At 50.4% G+C, this 19,339-nt stretch overlaps 2 protein-coding genes across 2 annotated transcripts; one reads left to right on the forward strand and one right to left on the reverse strand.

Annotated features, from left to right (window-relative positions):
• Positions 1 to 2,304: 2,304 nt before the first annotated feature.
• Positions 2,305 to 7,821, reverse strand: FOXA1 (forkhead box A1). The gene is made up of 2 exons (XM_082761541.1): positions 7,266 to 7,821; positions 2,305 to 4,900 (listed from the first exon to the last, which is right to left on the reverse strand). The coding sequence occupies exons 1-2, from the start codon at positions 7,335 to 7,337 to the stop codon at positions 3,638 to 3,640; spliced, it is 1,335 nt and encodes a 444-aa protein (XP_082617667.1). The 5' UTR covers positions 7,338 to 7,821; the 3' UTR covers positions 2,305 to 3,637.
• Positions 7,659 to 19,078, forward strand: LOC309879287 (uncharacterized protein; the record flags this gene model as incomplete). Its single annotated transcript, XM_082762826.1, has 4 exons — positions 7,659 to 7,771; positions 8,013 to 8,166; positions 8,292 to 8,394; positions 18,987 to 19,078. 4 exons carry the CDS (start codon positions 7,659 to 7,661, stop codon positions 19,061 to 19,063), a joined length of 447 nt encoding a protein of 148 aa, XP_082618952.1. The 3' UTR covers positions 19,064 to 19,078.
• Positions 19,079 to 19,339: the final 261 nt, after the last annotated feature.

The following is a 19,339-nucleotide window of genomic DNA, read 5'->3' on the forward strand; positions in this document are numbered from 1 at the left end:
ACTCCACAACTCGAAACAACATCTGAAGCTACGCCAAAGACTGGAGTGTTTTCTTGCGCCGTTCTTTTACGACCTGCTTTTTATTGACTTAGTTTCTGGAGGAAAAACTGCTCGGGAAATATTTTTCCTCCTCTTCCCGTCCCGCAAATTTTAAATCAATTCCTTCCACTAACCACACACCCTGCCATCGTTTGTCGATGTAGCTGCCGGGCTTGTCCATCCAGACCCCTAAAATGAACATCCCTTCCCGATTTTGGGTGCCGGGGGCTGTTTTCATCCCCTTGACTCTCCCCACCTGCGGAGAGCAGGGGCCGTGCGGAGGTGCCCGGGGCCGGGGCCCCCTCCCGCCGCCCTCCCCCCCGGCGCTGCCGGCCCCTGCCCCAGGCCGGGGGCTCCATCGGCGCCCCAGATCTTCCAGTGTCTTCACGGAGAAATCCCCCACCGCCCTGACCGGCTCCCCGCTTGGCTTTAATGACGCTAAATGAGCCATTTTCGCTCCCTCGCACGTGGCCGGTTGGAGATAATTGCCGGGCAGGAAAAGGCGAAGTTCCCCTATAAATTGCGGCGGCGGCCGGAGGCTGCAGCCCGCCGGCTCCCCGCTTTGCCGGTGGCCTGGGGCTGAGTTCTGGCAAGGCAGAAAAAAAAAAAAAAAAAAAAAAAAAAAACCGCCCCCCCTGGCTGTTTCCCCCCGGGCGGAGCCACCAGTCCGACTGGAAGGAGATGCTCGTAAGCTCCCCTCTGAACATTACGGGGCGGGGGGGGGGTATTCTCCTTTTCCATGGAGCCCACTTCCACCCTTGTTTTGCACCGGGGTATTCGTGAGCACGGGATTAAGGCCGGGCAGGTTGGAGCTGGGCAGAAAGCAGGGGACGTTTCTTCCCCCTGTTGACTTCCAACATGCTTTTTGCGACGACCCGCATCCCTGCTGTGTCAGGGAGCCACTGCCCGCCTCGGCCACCATGTACCCGCACCAAGAAAAGGAAAGAATATGGCCTGGGTGGCGGCGGGGCACACGCTGTATCCGTGACAGGCTCCGCTCCTTATCTCTGAGAGGTTTGGAGCCGCGTTGGTCCGCTTAAACCCTTTTACTGCCCACGCCCCGAATATTTCCATTACACACGGTCTGTGCTCCTCAGCTGATATGTGAGACCTGCTGCCTTATCGCTGGCGGTCGATTGATATTTTCTGTGTACAAGCCCAAGGCATTAAATCAATGTCTCCGCTCCGAAGTGGCATATTCTCTATAGGCTGGTCTGTGGGAGACAAGCGAAGTCCTGCTGAAAACGGGCTTCGTCCTGCCTTGATTTCGCACGAAGCTCCTTTTGGCAGAAAAAGTGGGACTTTAAATAGCATCCACCTGCCTGAACTTGGTGCTGAGCTACCTGGAGCTGCCCCTGGCTTCGGGGAATTTGGTATTGTTGGGTGGCTCACAAAAGGCAGCGGGCAAAGGGGCTGAGCCCAGAGGTTCTGGCAAAAGCTCCTGTTCCCAACACGCTGTCGGACCCACCCGCGGTGGGGTCCTCGATCCATGTCTCCGCCGACCGAGTGCCCCCACGCCACAAAATGCCGGAGCCGGCAGCGCCGTGTCCTCGTTCCTGCCACCCACACCGAAGGTGAGCCCCCACAGCAGAGGGGCTCTAAAATATTTTTTCTTTTTTTTTTTTTTTTTTTTCTCGGTAGCAGCTTTGGAGGAATTCTCTTAGTTTGTGAGATTACCATGTGGTTGGCTTGGCTTTTCTTTTTTCTCCCACACTTAAATTTAGTTTGTCGCCGCTGTCCCTAACCCGTCAGGGGGCAATTATGTGCTAATTACGGGAATTACACGGGCCTTTTATCCGGCCGTCTTGCACGAAGGGGGCTGAGCACGGTGAAATCTGTTCCCGTTTAAACCCCTCCCGACGATGCCTAGCTGGGGAGCAGCGCTCGCCAGCCGCCCTTAGCGGTGTCAGGCTGAGGCTCGGAGGCAGGACCTGGGCTCGGCCTTCCCTTCTCGGGGAAGTGGTGTCTCATCCCGGCCTCCTCGGGGCGAGAAAGAAACTAAAAAAAAAAAGGCAGTGCCGCCCGCACGCACAACGCCCCGCGATAAAAAACCCGCGCACGCCGGCGCAACCTGCGCGCCCCGCGCAGCGCTGGTCCCATCCTTCCGCAGCCACCCTGCCGGCCCCTCCGCGCCAGCTCCGCTCTGCAAACCGCTCCTCTTCGCAGTCTCCCTTCAGGGCTCCCTTTACTTTTATCGCAACTGGCTCTACTGCCCGGCTCCCGCCCCATAAATTTGGAAAGAAATTAGCAGAAGTCGTTCCTTGTTAACATTTGATTTATTTAAAGTCCTTAACTGCAAATGATCAAAAACATACTTCACGCGTTAAATTCTCAGTTATCGTTTTAAATCAAAATATTTTTTTCAATTACAATCACATTTATAAAATTAACAAAATTTCTTAAATTCACTTGTAATTCTTTTTACTGTCATTTAAAGCAATTTCCAGCTGTAAAGAAAGAAAAAAAAAATATAAACCATGCAATAAATTAAGAACATTGAGACAGCGAACAGGAATAATAATAAAACCCGTCTGGCTATGCTAACACCGTGTAAAACTGTGGAAAGTGCATTAACACTGGATGAAACAAGCTAACGATGGCGATAATTAAACGGCCACAAAAAAAAAATAAAATAAAAAGGTGTGGAATTTATTAAACAAGTCGGAAAAGGAGAGAGAGAACGAGCTCTCCTCTTTTCCTCTTTTCCTTTCGTTTAAAAGTCAGCGTTTCCTGGGGGAGAGGGGAAATAACCTTGTTTTACGTACATAGCCCTAGCTGGTACACAATGAAGAGACACTGAAATTAAATAAGCATGTCATCCACATGTTGACGAGAGTTCCTGATGAACGAGAATCTTCAGTAACAGATGGGAAGAAAAAAAAAATATCCAACTGGTTGTGACCTCTTGTAACTTTATATTACATCCCAAGACAGGTAACACTTGAAAAAAAAAATAAGAATAAGGGTCGTATCCTGCACTCCAAAGCTCCAGTTGGTCCCCTCGGGAGTGCAGGATCCGGCCCGCAGCATCTGGGTGTATGCGGGTTGTACTAGCCGAAGGTTTATTTTGCAAGTATCAAAAGGATGATCCGAGAAAGTAAATAGTCCTCTTGTTGCTTAGAGATTCTCTTAGTGTTTTGCTACTTCACAGCAGTATTGTCCTTCAAAGCCTTTTTAATTAAAAAAAGCCTTAAACGTCTACTCGCTTCTTCATCTCCGTATTGTTAAAGTATTGCCACATACCTGTAAACTTACATGAGATTATAGAGCACAGAAGGGGGGGATGAGGGGGCGGAAAGCACAAACAAGTAGTTTACAAGCTCAACATTTTTTTTCTTCTTTTTAATAACACCCTGCAAAGGCTACGGGGATCTCGGGGGACCAAGGCCGGCGGGCGGGGGGTGAGGGCGGGTATGTACAATAGGGAGGCGGCCGGCTTTGCAGGAGGTCGTGTTGGATAATAACAGCACACGACGCGTCGGGAGACAACCAGAAAGTAACAGTCCTGTGCACGCAGCGTGCGGGAACACCTCGGGGGGTCACAGCTCGAGGGAACGGGGGATGGAACCCGAAGGGGAGTGGGGCGCGGGGTGCGGAGCTACGAGGTGTTTAGCACGGGTCTGGAATACACACCTTGGTAGTAGGAGGGCTCCAGGGCCGAGGGCTCGATGCTGCTCCGGCCCGCCATGGAGGCGCTGCCCAGGGGTAGCCCGCCGGAGATGCCGGCCCCGTAGGAGGAATATTGCAGCGCCTGCTCGTAGGCTTTGAAGTCCAGCTTGTGCTGCTGCTCCGAGGAGGACATGAGGTTGTTGATAGAAAAGGGGTGGTTGAAGGAGTAGTGGGGATCCCCTTTGAGGTGGAGCTGGGGTTCGTGGGCTAAGGAGTGAGGGGGGTGCGGGACGGAGGCCAAGGCGGGGACGGAGCTGATGGTGGAGGAGGCGGCCGAGGCCGAGGTCTTTAGCTCCGTGCTCGATCCGCTGTGGTCCATGGACGAGGGGCTGGTGGACGGGTTGGAGCTGGAGAGGGAGGTGGCGGTGTCCAGCTGCGCCGTTTTGCTGTGGCCTCTGTGCAGGGGGGAGTTGGAGCTGGAGCTGGAGGCCCCGGCCTGATCTTTCCTGCCCTCCTGGGGGGCTTTGCTGTTCGCCGGCTTCTCGCACTTGAAGCGCTTTTGCCGGCGGAGGTAGCAGCCGTTCTCAAACATGTTGCCGGAGTCGGGGTGCAGGGTCCAGTAGGAGCCCTTGCCGGGCTTGTCGGGGGAACGGGCCACCTTGACGAAGCAGTCGTTGAAGGACAGCGAGTGGCGAATGCTGTTCTGCCAGCGCTGCTGGTTCTGCCGGTAGTAGGGGAAGAGGTCCATGATCCACTGGTAGATTTCGCTCAGCGTCAGCATCTTGCTGGGCGCCTGCTGGATGGCCATGGTGATGAGGGAGATGTAGGAGTAGGGCGGCTTGGCATGGGGATAGCTCCGTTTGAACGTCTTGGCGTCCCGCGTCCTGCCCAGGTTGGACTGCGTGTAGGCCATGGGGCTCATGCAGGGGTTCATGCTGCTGTAGGGGCTTAGCCCGTTCATGGGGGCGGGCTGGGCCGACATGGCGTTGATGCCACCGGGGCTCAGCGCCGTGCCCATGGCGGCCACGCCGGCCGGCATGCCGTTCACCGGCCCCGCCGAGCCCGCCGGCATCCCGGCCACGGCACCGGGGCTTAGCCCGGCTCCCAGCCCTGTGTTGGCGTAGGACATGTTGAAGGAGCCGGAGGTCATGTTGCCGCTGGTCGTCATGGTGTTCATGGTCATGTAGGTGTTCATGGTGTTCATGGAGCCCAGCCCCGAGTTCATGTTGCTCACGGGCACCGAGGAATAGGCCTAGGGCAGCCAGACGGAGAGAGGGGGTTAGGAGGGAGAGGAGGGGCAGCCCCCGCAGCCCCTGACCCGCCGGGGCCGATTCCCGCCCGCCCGTCCCCGCCGCCCGGCACCGCGGGAGCGCTGCCCCGGCTCCCCTCGGAAAGGCCGCTTGCGGGATGAAAAGGCCAATTCATATTTAGGCGTGCCTATAAATAAATACACGCGGGCACACGCCGCCGTTTTCCCGGCCCGCCGAGCCTCGGCCGGGCAGCGCCGACCGCGGCCCGCCCGGGGCAGCTCCGCGCCCCGCACGCTGCGGCTCTGCCTGCCCCGGGAGGAGCTCGCCTCCCTTTCTTCCCCGAGGTCCTGTAAATTTTGGAGTCCGATGGGTTAGCAGAACGTTTAAAGCCATCTGATTATTGAAGCTGACGGGTGTACGACGTGCCAAGGAGAGAGATATCTGCCTGCCCTTGCTCAGAATAACCTTGCTCATCTCTCCCCCCGCACTGATTTAAATCGCTACACTAGGTGTGACAGCATCTTGTCACAAATTAAATGAAAATAAAAATATTTTAAAAAAACTGACAGCTCATGTCGGCACGTTTCACGTACGGAAAGGTAAAACGTGCTCCCTCTTCGAACGCATTTGCTAAAAAGTCAGTCTATGAAGTTTTTTTTTTTTTTTTTTTTTTTTTAAAAAGAAAGAAAGAAAAATAAAGAAAACACAACGCAATTTCTCCATAGTATAAACAGCCTGAGCTTTCCCTGCCTGTGATTTTCTACAATCGTCCAACGTGCAAAAATTGTAGAGCTCTACTACTGAACACAACTCTTACAAAATGCAGAACCTTCGAGCCTGGAAATGAGGAACAGGAGGGAGAAAGACGTTGCAAGATGTATTCCCAGTTTCCCTCGAACAAAAGCAATAGGGGTAAGGGAAGGATGTTCAGCGACGGTTAAATGTCACTGTAAAAATCGCTGTTATTCACTACAAATTCCACGAGCTTTATAAATGCGGTTTTAATTTAGAGGATCACGGTAATTATTGGCGAGGATACAGCGTGGATGGGTTTTCCACCTTGCATCCGTGTAGTGATTCAAATTAAATAGCACGGGAGGAGAAAAGATAGAGACTAAAAAATAGCATAAGGGAAGGTCGCTTAACTTTATGTTCGTGGATAATGAGCATGGCGAGGATAAATGACTGTGGAAAAGATACATAATTAGGATGACCCTTATTTGCCCTTAGCCGGCTTCCCTCTATTAAACAAGGTGCCAGCAGGGTGACACGTATCTGCGTGTGCCCGCGTGGCCCTATGGGTGCTGGGTGCAAGCCTCGGGGTGCAGGGACGAGGCGTGGGGACTGTGCAGCCGTGTGTCCGGGTGTGCTGATGCAATGCCTGTGCGCGCACACCTAGGTGCCTGCTTTGCTACCACACTTCCTTAAAACGGCTCCTGCCCGGCCAGCGATCCGGGGGGGTTCTGGTGGTGCTGCCGAGCGCTGGCTTCTCCCGGGGACCCGGGCAGAGCCGCACCGGCACGGTGTAAAACCAGGGCCCCCACAAGGCCGGGCTGTACCCGGGGGCGCTTCCGTGGCCCACTCCCCGGCCGCGTTTGGGCCGCTGCTCCCCTTCTCTTGCACCGCGCTGGAAAACAGCCGGGGGCCGGGGCCACGTCCCGGGACGCCGCGGGCCGGCTGGGGGCGGCCGGGCCAGGCCGGGGCCGGGGCCGGGGCCGGTGCTGGGGGCCGGGGCCAGGGGCCCCCTCCCGGTGCGGGGAGCCGGGGCCCTCTCTCCGCAGCGCCGCCAGCCGGCCCGCGGCAGCAGCGCACACCGCAGGCGAGCCGTCTTGAAAAGTACGAACAAACGGCTATTTATTTATTTATTTATTATTTCTTTTCCTTGTTTTTTTCCTTTATTTTTTTTTCTCCCGGCTTTACCAGGTGAGGACCCCAGCGGGGGGCTCCGGACCTCGCGGGGAGAAGGCGCTGCCCGCGCCCCGGGGCGCGCCCCGCTCCCCGCCGCTGCCATATGCCGGGGGCCGGCAGCGCGGCGAGTCCCTGCCTCGAGCCCGGAGTTTTCGGGGCGCTTTTGTGCCCGCCCGGAGCGGAGATCGAGCCTTTCGGGGGAGCTCAAGGGTTGCCCCCGGCCTCCTCCAGAGGGCTCACAGCCGCCCCGGTTCTCCCTCAAGCGCCTCCAGGCCGGGTGGATTTCCTCGGGGAAGCCTGGCCGGTTTCAGCGTTGGAGGGGAGAGGCACGTTTGCGCTGGCCGGAGTGCAAAGCGATTCCCGCGGCCGCTGCCCCCCTCCAGACCCCCAGCCCTCCCTCCGGCCCCCCTTCTCCCTCGCAGAGGGCAGCAGCGGAGCCAGAGCCTGGGATTTACTCACCTCCTGAGTGTCGGCGTAGTAGCTGTTCCAGTCGCTGGTTTCATGCCCTTCCATTTTCACAGTCCCTAACATTATGGAGCCAACCTGCCCGGTGTAACCATCCAGCCCTCTTGCAAGCGAGCGACGGGCAGCAGGAAAAGAGCCCGAAAGCCCGACCTAGCAGGAAGCCAGCTCCCAGGAGAGGCGGAGGGTGTTCAAATCTCCTCTATAACAAGCCAAAAATAAGGCAGGGAGCGGTGTGGGGCGAGACAGTTGAGAAAGTGAGGAAGTGCCGGCTGGGATGTGAGTGGAGTTGAGCTGATGTGGATCTTACGTCGCAGAAGTACCCACCTCCTCCTCCTCCTCTCCCCATTTGTCCGCCGCACAAAGGCGTTCGCACCTACAAAGCCGGAGATGCACCTGCAAACAAGGCAGTTCCCCTCGCCTGCAACTCCCCCCGGGGCGGCACTTTATTTGCAAAGCAGCGTAATTGGTTTAAGCTTGCGGGAAAAGAAGAAGAGACGGAGGTGGGAGAGGGGAAAGAGAGTAGGAAAGGGGGGGGGGAGGATCCCACCCCTTTCAGATGGACAGAACAAATGCTAGGAGGGATCGCTGGAAATGAAACGAGGCAGATAAGGGAAGGGCAGCCCCCTCTGTTTGAATAGAATGCAAAAGGCCATCCAGCCTTAAACCCCCGAGATTAGGGGCAATATTTACTAAAGTCCGGTAGATGCTCCTTTAACTCGATGGCCGGGACGTGCTCCAAAGTCCCAAGCCCCGCAGTCAAACACGCTCCCCCCGCTCCCCCCCCCCCCCCCCCGTTCAAAGCGAGGCACGGCGCAGGTGCTTCTGCGCCCCCCGCCCCTGCCGCGGCGCCCCCCGCTCTGCGCTGCGGGCGGCCAGCAGCGCCTCGGAGCCCTCCGTGGGTTGCACGGAGCCTCGGACCCCCCCCCCCCCCTTGGGCTGCCCGGAGCCCTTCAAACGGGGCTGCCGCCCTAGGGCTACGGTGACGGTGATGGTGTTTCTTTCTTGGTGTCTTGCATTTAGAAACCCCGTGAGTCACGGCGCAGAGACACAACACTACAGACACATGCGGACAGAGGCTTGAATGCGGATTCACCGAGGTTAACCTCCACTTGGCAAACATCAGGTGAGTCACTGGAACCGTTTAGTATCTTTACTAAGGAAAGCCTTCAGGTCAGAAGACTACTTGGGAAGCCTTCTCTGGTGCCAGGCACCCAGGAGCAGCAATTAGAAGTAGTAGCTATCCCCTTACCAATTTCTCGCTCCTCACCTTGATTTCTTGAAAGGAAGAGGGGAGGAGGAATCTACGTGGGCTGGAGGGCAAAAAGGGACAACAGCGATAAAACAAATCGACGTTGGAAAAAGCTCCTTAAAAATATGGATGTAGGGAATCGCTCAGTCTTTGCAGACGGATCTAACATACCCTTGTTCTGTTCCTACCCTGCCCGGCTCTTTGAGTTTATGTCAAGACCCGAGACTTTTCTTGGGTTTCTAGTCTTGAGCTTTTTCTCACCCAGTTACTTTTTTTTTTCACCTGATAGCAAATAAATAAATAAATCCAGAAATGAAAATAATAAATACCCCCACCTACAAAATCAACCAACCAAACCAACCAAATAAACAACATCCCCCCATCCCTGGCTATCTGGGGAATAGAAATTTGGAAGGGAAATACAGTTTATTGGGATTTTGAAAAACTTTGGCGTATCATATCATGCAAAGTAAAATACACAGCTGGGTCTGAATTTCTCCCTTGCATGTTTATTGTCCAGTAAGATAGCAATTACTCCACACTGATTTGTCCTCCAGCGATCTGCGAAAACGTGACCGTCAGTCACGATTTTTTGAAAAAAAAAAAAAAAAAAAAAAAGTTTCTTATACAGAGGAACCAGGGATTAAAATGACGAGATATAGGTTATATAAATGAGTTTTCTCTTATCCCTTTCTTTGTTCTTTCTCCCCTCGACCTTCTTTCTTTAAATCTGGCAACAGAATTAAGTCAAATTATTGAAACAAACAGAACTCTGGATCAGCAGACAAGAACAGGGGATGAAAATGTGTCTTGAAGGAAATAAAATGATAAAAAAAAAAAAAAGATAAAAGTACTGAGTTAAACCCTACTTTTCCAAGTGGTCAACCTACACAAACGCAAATTGGAGCAAAACCTAGAGGAAAATCTAAGTGATACTAAAATTGCGGTCTTTACGTATGCACCCTCCCTCTTTCCCCAGTGGGAACAGTCTATACGCCTGAACACAGAGCCCCTATACTCGTTTAATTCGGTGCTTAAGTCTGCTCGGGAGCCTCCCAGAAGAACAGCCGCCTCCGGCGAGGCTAGGAGGGGTTCAGCAGCCCCAGTGCCCCGCCGGCGGTGCCTCCCCGCCGTGTGACCTCGGGGCGGTGCTGCCCCGCTTCCCAGGGCACAGCCCCGCGGGAGCAACACCCGCCGGGCCGTCGGGCAGCCCACGCAGGGCTCGCTCCGTACCTGGAAAAAGAGCAGGCACGAACCCGACGGGCGGCACGCTCCTCGGATGCCGGTACAAAACGCGGGGCCGTTTGGCCGGAACCGCCCCCGAGGCGTAGAGGGCACCAGGTCCCGCTCCTGGCTGACCGTACCGGGCTGGGCCGTGCCGTGCCGGGCCGGGCGTTGCGCAAAGCCGCAGCGCCTCCTGTTGTCCAGCTGTGGCTCCGGGCTCTGTGCCCTGTTCCTAACGTTGCTCCCGGAGGTGAGCGCACAGGCGGGCTCCTGTCTGTAATCTTAGAGAGCGTTTCGGTTCGTTGTGCAGATCGGTAAGCCCGAGGCAGAGTCAGCCGCTGCTGGAAATTCCCTTCAGCCCAGGCTGCTGTGCTGTGGCCCCGGCAGCTGAATGCTTTCCTTGTGTGAAGCAGCGCATCAGACGGGTATGCCCGTGACCATGGGAAACGAGGGGATTTCGGTAGTTCCCCTCGGCCCGCTCCTCCGTGCCTGCGAAGCCCTATCTGGGATGCTCGGAGAGTCCGGCGCAACTGGTCCATGCCCTTTGCAGCAGCCTCAGAGGGACGGAAAGGGCTCTGCTAGGATGCAGGACGCGTGGTACAGAGCAGGAGCTCTTCGGGCTTGCGCCTTTCTAGATTTCGGGACGGGAACCGTGGCCCGGTTTGCACGGAGCCTTTCTCCAGATCTCGTTAGAGCACCACTTTCTCATCACTTCATGCACCGTTTTTCCCCTGTTTATTTATTTATTATTAATTATGGGGAGCTACTTGTTCACCCTGGAGAAACGCGCAGGCGAGCTGTATTTTCACTCTTTAAACGAGAGCAGGGTCTCGGCTCCTGGCTCCGCCGGTGCACTGCCAAGGAGGGAAACACGATACCTGTCCTAAATGAGGGGAGCGTGCGCACACACGTGTCTGTGGGAGTGGGTGTCGGGGCTTGGCTCACCCACGGGTGCCCAGAAGCAGCCCTGGCAGCAAGAGCTCGGCCCTGCCGTGCCGGGACCACTCAGCAGCCGGCCGCTTTTTGGGACGCGCATGGCCTCTTTTGGGGACGTGCGTAGACGAGAGTCCCTCTCCCGTGGGAAGGGGATCCCCGGCCACGCCGCGGGGACCAAAACCCACGTGGGGACCGCCGGTGCCCCTTGTCCAGCGCTGCTCGGGAGCGCCGCCCGCAGGTACTGTCCCACGCGTGGGGCGGGCGAAGGATGGAGCTGGCGGGGGCTTTAACTGTACCTCCGGGGGATGGGGCAGCGCTATTTTAATCTGCTCCTGCCTAAGAACCACTTGTCCTCTGGAAGAGGCAGCGCCCGCTGGCCAGCTCCTCGGTTTGACTCGCAGGGTTTATTTAATTTTATCCAGATGCCGTCGCCCAAGGGCTGGGGATCTGTCGGCAGTGTTTGTGTGGGGCAGGGCTCTACCTCGGAAAGAGGCTGCCAGGCTGTCTCCGCATCAGGATGCCTCCCTTGCTCCTCACTCTACAGCCGCCCTTTCATTTCTCCGGCTCTGCCTCCCGCAGAGACCTGGCTCCCCCATCCCTCCCTGCGGTGGGAACCCCCCGGGGGCTCCACCTGTTGCCGACCCCAAATCCTCCCCACCCACGCGGGCAAACAGGAACCGCGTGGGAACCTTGCCGATACCCGCAACCGGGATGGGTACCGCCCACCGCCCTCTGCCTCCCCGCTGCTCTTCGTCTCCTTCAGCCCCGGGGCTTCATCCCCGGGGCTCAAGGAGGCTGCGGAGCCTCCGGGGACCCAATCCTGCCGGGCCCGAACCGTCGGGGCAGCGGGGGCGCTCCCACGTGTGTCTGGGGGCTTGCTCCCGGCGTGCGTTTTACGGGCACCCTACGAGGCCCCGGGGACGTTGCACAGCTCGTTGCAGAGGCAACTTTCTGCTGCCACATTTTGTTTTACTTTATTTTATTTATCTTCATTACCTATTATTATTATTATTTACTTTATCTAATTTAATCTGATTTATTTTTATTTATCATTTTCTTTTTAATTTTAGTATAATTCATTACAATTCATTGCATTTCATTTTTTTTCTATGCATCATTCAGCATGCAAGCAGACATGAGAGACCCGAGAGACATTCCTGACATAAAATAAATACATACCACCATCTCTGAAAATACATATCCGACCAATTAAAGGAGAAAGAAGCACAAATAATGAAATGAAAAGCTACAAATAAGCTAGTGTCCGACGGTGGCAGAGATCAGAGTAAGAAAGCAGTTTACTTTTTCTTTAGTGTAAAAAAATAGCTCTTTAAGTAGGTAAATCGTGATCCAGTGTATACAGTCACTTCATTTTTGCTAATCGGGTAGATGTGAGTATGTTGTTTGCAGAACTTCAGCTGGTAGGATGCTCACACTGCAGTATGTGATTGGCAAAGTCTGTCTTACTTTACATAAAAATAAATGCTTTTGACATTTCACACAATTCAAGATCAACCATGTAGGTATGTATTTCATTTTTTGGGTGCATTATTTATGTTATGATTTACTGAAACAAAAATGGCAATTCTTCTGATGTTTGTTTCAATCACTGTGCCAATTCTGATGCAATTGCTCTACATTTTTGAAAGTTTTCTTTGTTTTAAGTGTGCTCTGTTTCTGAGCTGAGAAAGGCTTCATTGACCACCGTCTGTCCTTTCTTTTCTATTTTCTTTCTTTTTTTTTTTTTTTTTCCCAACACTACCTGTTCATTGAAAAAAAAGGTATTTCCACTCCTCATGAATCTGACTTCTCCAAAACCTGCCGTGAGTTCTCTGTGAGAACATCTGTTTTACTGATGCAAGCCAAAGATCCATCCCTGTATTGGTCAAGAGATGCAGAGCTGATCAGCTCCTTGGGATATTAATGTCAATATAAACACACCCGTTCTTCTGCAAACTGACCTTTCTAAGCAGAAGGTTGAGCTGGCAACTTGGATTTTGTGTGATGGAGAGCGTAGAAATGCTACTCTTCTATCACTGCATAGTACCATGTTTTCATTTTTTTTTTTTTTTGCCCTGATTTCCCTCACCTGTACAAAATATTAATTCTCCTTCTCTGTCTCTACAGCAGTTTTAAAGAAAAGCACGGGAGAGACTAGTATCCATCATAACTCTTTCTCAGCTGGCTTCAGTTCTGAAGAATCAAATGTACAAAATCAAGGCTGGCTTATTTAAAGTCTTCCCCAGGGAGCAGTTCCACAGCTTTACCCAGCTTGCAGTTCCTAGAGCACAAATGAATTCAGGCTGTGTTAACTGCACATTTTCTTGAGCTGTATTAATACGGACACTCAGCATTGTGGGATGTGTGGCAGTGTGATCACTCATACAGAAACACTTCGGCCATTTACACCATCAGGGGACATACACTAACCTGCACATAGAAAAAAATGGTATTTACCCTGGAAAAGGATGTCTGGAGGCCCTATGTAACACATACCATAGTTTTACATTGAAATGTGAGAATGTGAGTGTCAACTGGTAATACCCTAAAATTATAAGCAAGACACATAAAATAGGACAGTCAACTCGCATCTATGGGAAAGTGGAGGAAGGTCTGGATTCAGTAACATTTTAGGACTCCTCAGGGGCAGCAGCTGTTCAGTAGTTTGGAGAGTGGTTGGCTCTCCCAGCAGTTGGCCTGAGCTTCTGCTGCTGCTTCAAGCATTTCAAGGGTAATTCTTCCTGCTGAGCAGATTTGAAGAGAATGACATCAGGAAGGTCACTTAGCTCACCATGAGCCTTCCGTTCCGCCTTCATGTGAGCTCACTTCTCTTTGCAACTACTGGTGAGACAAGGAAGAGGCAGGGCTAGGCAGATTTCATTCATTCCTCCTCCACACTTCCCCAGCCAACAAGGAAGCTGCCTAAATGTTTCTGAAGTGCATGTGGTTTCAGGGTTACTCCTTTTTAGGTAGCAACTTAAGGTGGGATGGTTGGGAAGTAAGCCAACACTGCTTTCCTTCATGTCCTCCAAATGAGAGAAATTCTGTCTTCCAGCCCAACAGTTTCATAGTTGGATCAAGTGGCTTTCCTACTACCTGCTGAACATTGAATCTTTAGCTCTTTTTCAGGAACCACTTGTTCTATTCCAGAAATCCTGTAAATCTTTTCTAACCTTACCCTACAACACAACTGAAACTTCAGCTTTTGCAGACACCTCTCCTCACCCCTCTCAGGACATTTCCTTTTGCTGAAGAAACTAAGCAGATGTAAAGATTTTTCTTGTGATTAAATAAGATTTCATTGTCCTTCAATGCTGACACTTCATCTGTAAAACCTGAGGAGAACTCTTCAACTGTGAGATCTAAAAGCACAAATGCATTGCATATATATATATATATAGATAGATATACACACGCACACACACATTCACTGTCAAGTTGTTGTCCTAAGTGTAAAAAGGGTTGGGGTAGAATAAGGGTCTGGAAAATCTGTTTTCTAGTATTAACTGAAAGACAATAGAGAATAAAGATAACATGATCAAGTTTTAAATCTAAAGCTAGTAAAGGGTTGAGCCCAGCAAAGATTTTGGCAGGTGTCTAGCTGTAATTTCTTGATTTATTGCTTACAACCTTTTTTAAAGCCAGGAGTGTCTCTGACCTTGTGCCCATAATAAAGGCTGTGTGTGATAGGCTTCTAGAAGTTACTCATGTAAGTTTTCTTGAGTTGTATAATGAAATGGCACAAAACTGAAAATATTGCAGTCTCATCATACCAAAAAATAAACCTGAAATTCAAGATCACTCAAGATGACCCAATTTTCTCATTTCAGATATGGTTGAGAATGAAAAAGCTCCATCTTGTTTCTATTTTTTTGTTGACTTTTATTTTGAATTATAAAGGAAACACCATTATCTAAATAACGTCTTTCATTTGGTGGTTGGGGGGGAGGTGCTCAAAACCATAGGAGGAAGAAAAATTTTAGCTATTTCTGCTGACGTAGTACTGGCAAGTACAGATATCTCACAATCACACCAGAGATTAGTAGGGGCTGGGTGTGCATCAAGGAGAGGATATAGTGATTAGAAGAATGACAATACTTTCAATGCTCACAGAAGGATTGAATATATGATTTATAATACTAATTCTGCAAAACCTTTCTATTGCTGCTTACTGCACAAGGGATTCAATACGGATTGATCTGTGAATAATAACAATAAAAAAGTGTTTGCTTCAGCTCAGCTGTATCAAACCCTTGCAGTTAACCAAAAAGCTTTTCAGTGCTGACACTGTCTGATTTGTTTGTGTGCCACATCCTCAGAGACCATACCTCACAAATCAGCATTTTAACTTATAATTGTTTGATTTTCTGTGAGTCTTTATGGCCATTTTACACATATATGTGACAGAAACATTAAACAAAGATGTTGATCCCCTAAAAAGCAAGTAGTAACGTAGTTACTAGGTATACATACCTTTGATTTTCTATTTACTAACAGTCAGAAATATAGTCTGTTATGGATCTGCCACTAGTTCTACTGTGAGACTTTAAAAAGTTATTCATACTCTTTGTGTTCTTTGTGTTCTCTTTGTGGTCTCTGAAATGGGATAATGCCACCTGGGCATCATGGCAAAACCATATTTGTAAATGTGCTGTTATCCTTACAGAATTGTTGCACTGTTGAATAGCCTTAAGCAAGTGTAGTCCCATTTTGAGGGACGGTAGACAAGCACTTTGGCTGTAGCATGCCAAAAGGGAGAGATCAGAACCCCTCAGCAGGTCTTCTGGGGATTTAGACATTTTTCAAGTGAAAAGATTTTCACATCTAGCTGGAAAAGGATGCCAAGGTGAAGCTTAGTCTGTAGTTGCTATTTAGGTGCAAGCTGCAGAAGATCTAGCAAAGTAGCTCTGCCCTTAGTTTTATTTTCCCTTAAGTGATTGCTATTTAGCTTTCCAGGGACTCTTTCTGGCATTGCTGGACAACCCATAGCAGGTTGTGCATATGTCATATGCACTCTGCTGTCCTGATTTGCAATTGTCTAGACTGAGGTAGCTATTGGAGAACACCATAACTCTTCCTGACTGTGTGCTTACTTCTTTCTGAGGCCTGGGGGGGAATATGTGCATCTAAATCTCATTGCAGCATGAACTTGGATCATGGCAATGGTGTGCACCAGGGGTGAGACTTCCTACACGGTGTAGACTCAAACAATTTAGGAGAAAATAAACTGCATTTGAAGACTTTCTCTAACCAAATGAACTGTTTTTTAAATAATCACTTTTTCTCCTAAATTGAAAAAGAAAAAAAAAAAAAGAATAAAAAGAAAGAAAAAAACCCTTCTTTATAACATTAACAGACTAATAACATGGATGGTACAATTTATATGATATTAGAAAGCTTAGTGATCTGGTGAGGCCTAATTAAGAAAAATAATAATGTGTACCTAGGGACTAAACTTGCACAAGATTTTCCAAATCTAGATCCATTTGCTCAGTATAAGGATTCATCTACTGATTAAATTTTGGACTTTGCAAGCTACAGAGACGAGGCTTAACCTGGTTAACTAAATACTTAATGTTAATAAAAACCAACCTCCTGGCTTCAAGCAGCACTGTGAACATTTAGAGGTGGGGCACATAGTGATAGTACCTGGGGCATGGAGAAAAAGGTTTCCCTGTATCCCTGTGTACCAGAGACAGTAGTCATCTCTGCAGCTCAAGCTGAAATTCTAGAGGATATTGGCAACACTTATTCCTGGAATGATTGCTAAGCAGAGTGTGTGGCTTTGCAGGGGAAATAGCACTTAGGATTTAACTTGTCAACAGCTACCCTTGGGTGCTAACTCCCTACTGAGAACCTCGATGTTGTGGAACAGGAAACATATCTGAACTACAGTTTGAACCTTTCAACCTTTCTTGCAACCTAAATGTGTTCTTCTGGAGCCAGTCCCTGCTTTGCTACAAGCTGAGCTGGTGGACCACAGATACGGTAAGATAACACAGCACACTCATTTTCCCGCAGGACACCATCATTTTACCAATGTCTAAGGATTTTTCCTCCTTCCTAACTTTTTTTTTTTTTTTTTTTTTTTTTTAATGCAAATACTTGCCATTCAGCATCTCCTTATGGGAACTTCCTGATGCAAATACCTCTTCACATGCAGGGCTTTTTCTTCCATGCCCCACTGTGACTCCTGCAGAGAGGAGTTGTTCTCAGTAAACTAAATTGTTGAGGCTTCACTGACTGTGTAATTAGTTTGAAATGAATCTGCTCTCTAGACTTACATCTGCATTAACCTGTTGATAGGATTCGTCTTCAATGGGGGAATCGAACACTTCCATGCTTGTTTGGAACTGCTCTAATGGCTTGGACAGCTAATGGGAATCCTTCCACACAGAACAACTACTTCCTATCCCACCAACTGCTCCTCCAACTATTCTAGTATTGCTACTAGAGAGAGGAAGAAGCCAACTAGACACAAAATAGACAGGCTTCCTAGGGTGTATTACAGGGCTTTAATCAGTTATCTGATTATATACTACAACAAGAAGAAATCCTACTATTAATTTGGTTTTAATGTGACTGGCTAATGAGTTTTTAATCTTTAACAAGTCCTGAGTTCCTTTAGGAAGCTAAAAGTGGGCTGTCTAGCCTAGTGCATGGGGCATTGTCTGCAGGAAGTACACTGGCCACCCCCTTGGACTCCAGCAATACAATTGGGTTGGAAAAAAAGCTACAAAGCTGTAGCTGAAAGCTACAAAGAAAGGAGAGGATAATAGAAGGCACTTGCTTGTTGGATCCTTCTAATCAGCTGTGTGGCTCATTTGAATCCAACATATGCAGTTAGTCACTACAGTCCCTTGTTATCACACAGGTGGTTGTTGATCCAAACTGAAGGAAAAGAAAAAAGAAAGAGAAAAAGAAAATGAAAGAGAAAAAGGCTTTATTTATTTATTTATTTATTACACACCATAAAAGGCATAAATGGATTGTTAGCTTAATTTGAGAAGTGTTGCAGCCCAGGGATTCCTGGAAAGCAGTCAGTATTTTGTGTTTAGACTAGATGATCTTTAAAGGTCCTTTCCAACCCAAATCATTCTATGATTCTATGAATCTCATTTTTCCCCTTTCCTGCTATGAGCTGCTTCCCTTGTTCTGCACAACCAACCCCCTGTGCAACTGAGTTGATGCAACCTTGTAGGTTTGTGCTGTATTTCTTGTGATAGCCCTCTTGGCAGACCCACTTTGACTTTTCACATTTTCTTTTAATTTTTGTGTTCAGATTTTATTATATTTCCCCCCCGAAGTTTAAAGACCTTTGGTGCGTGTTGCCACACCCCCAACTCCTCTCAGTGAACTCGTTTCAGCCCTCGTGCTCATCTTAGCTCTGCGAAGCCGGTCAGTTTGTGGAGCCTGTCCTGTTGCGGACAATCCCTGGTGTTTTAAATAAAAGGCCAGAGGCAGAAAGTGTATTGGTGACAATAAACCAGACAAACGCAGCTGGCTTGGGCTTTTGTCTCCAAGCCGAGCCTTTGACGATTAATTAGGAAAATCATCCGGACACGGAGGGAGAACGCGTCTGTGACTGTGCTCAGGAGGGCAGCCCTGCTGGACACACCGAGAACCAGCAACGCCGCCCTTACCGCGAGCAGACCCGCGGAGGGCAGCTCCCAGAGCCGCGCCCCGCGCTAACACCGCACGGCCGGTGCTGCAGGGCCGAGCTCGGGACCCTCCGGCCGGCAGAGGGGGCGCTGGGCCCCTCGCTCCCCCGCCTGGAGCCCGGTTGCGCGGTTACGGAGCGCGTCCGTGCCCCGCCCGCTCAAGAGGGAGCGGCGGCGGCAGCGGCGGCTTCGTGGCCGGGGAGCCGTGAGGGGAGCGGCGCGGGGGCAGCCGCCCGGGTGTGGGCGTGGGGTCTGTCAGGCCGGTGTGTCCTGCTGGGAGGTCCTTTTGTGAGGGGGGAGAGAGGCCCTCTGTCTGCCCCAGGGTGAGAAGCCGGGCTCGTGGGGATCTGAGGTCACTTGTTTTTGCAGGGAGAAGGCTGCTGGGCTGCTGTAGCCCCTTCGGGTGGGCACCAAGACACAGTCTGTCTCAGTTCTTCAGCTGGCAGCTTCTGGGTGGCTTCCAGTGTGTGATCCCAAAGGTTGAAATGATTTGGCTTTTTCCTTAGAATGGTAGAAACTTTTGCTGCTATCCAATTATATGCCTTCAGTCTTATTGAAATCCATGGGTCCTTTAGTGAAGTTGTCTTTGAAAGCTTGGGTTCTGTGTTGTAAAGTGTAAAAACTCGTTTCTCTTTGAATTTACAGGCTGCATGCAGCAGGAGAGAATTGCTAGAAAACACAAGCACTTTGGGCCATTATCTGGAGGAGCTGAGTATGATTAAGGAACATGAGACTATGTGCAGGGAATCTCAGCAGGACAGTCTGAAGATCAAACGAGCGATAGTTACAGTTCCTAGAAGCATGAGCATTTAGCTCTTATTGGAAGATTTAGCACATCAGATCAATCGTGTTGTTTAAGAACATTATCCTCTCCAGAGGTCAAAGAGTCCACAGAAGCCTGTCATGCATATAAATAAAAATATTACTAATTAATTCATTGGCTGTTCTGAAGTTCACAGAATGTAAGGATATCTTTTGAAGTAAGAGAAATGAAAAAA

Source organism: Aythya marila (assembly GCF_965140915.1).
Source record: "Aythya marila genome assembly, chromosome: 5".
NCBI lineage: Eukaryota > Metazoa > Chordata > Aves > Anseriformes > Anatidae > Aythya > Aythya marila.

Excerpts from the sequence above, each read along its gene's own strand:
- FOXA1 (XM_082761541.1), bottom strand. The coding sequence starts at position 7,337 with ATGTTAGGGACTGTGAAAATGGAAGGGCATGAAACCAGCGACTGGAAC. Across the intron at positions 4,901-7,265 it reads ACTACGCCGACACTCAGGAG|GCCTATTCCTCGGTGCCCGT; the intron begins GTGAGTAAATCC and ends TGGCTGCCCTAG.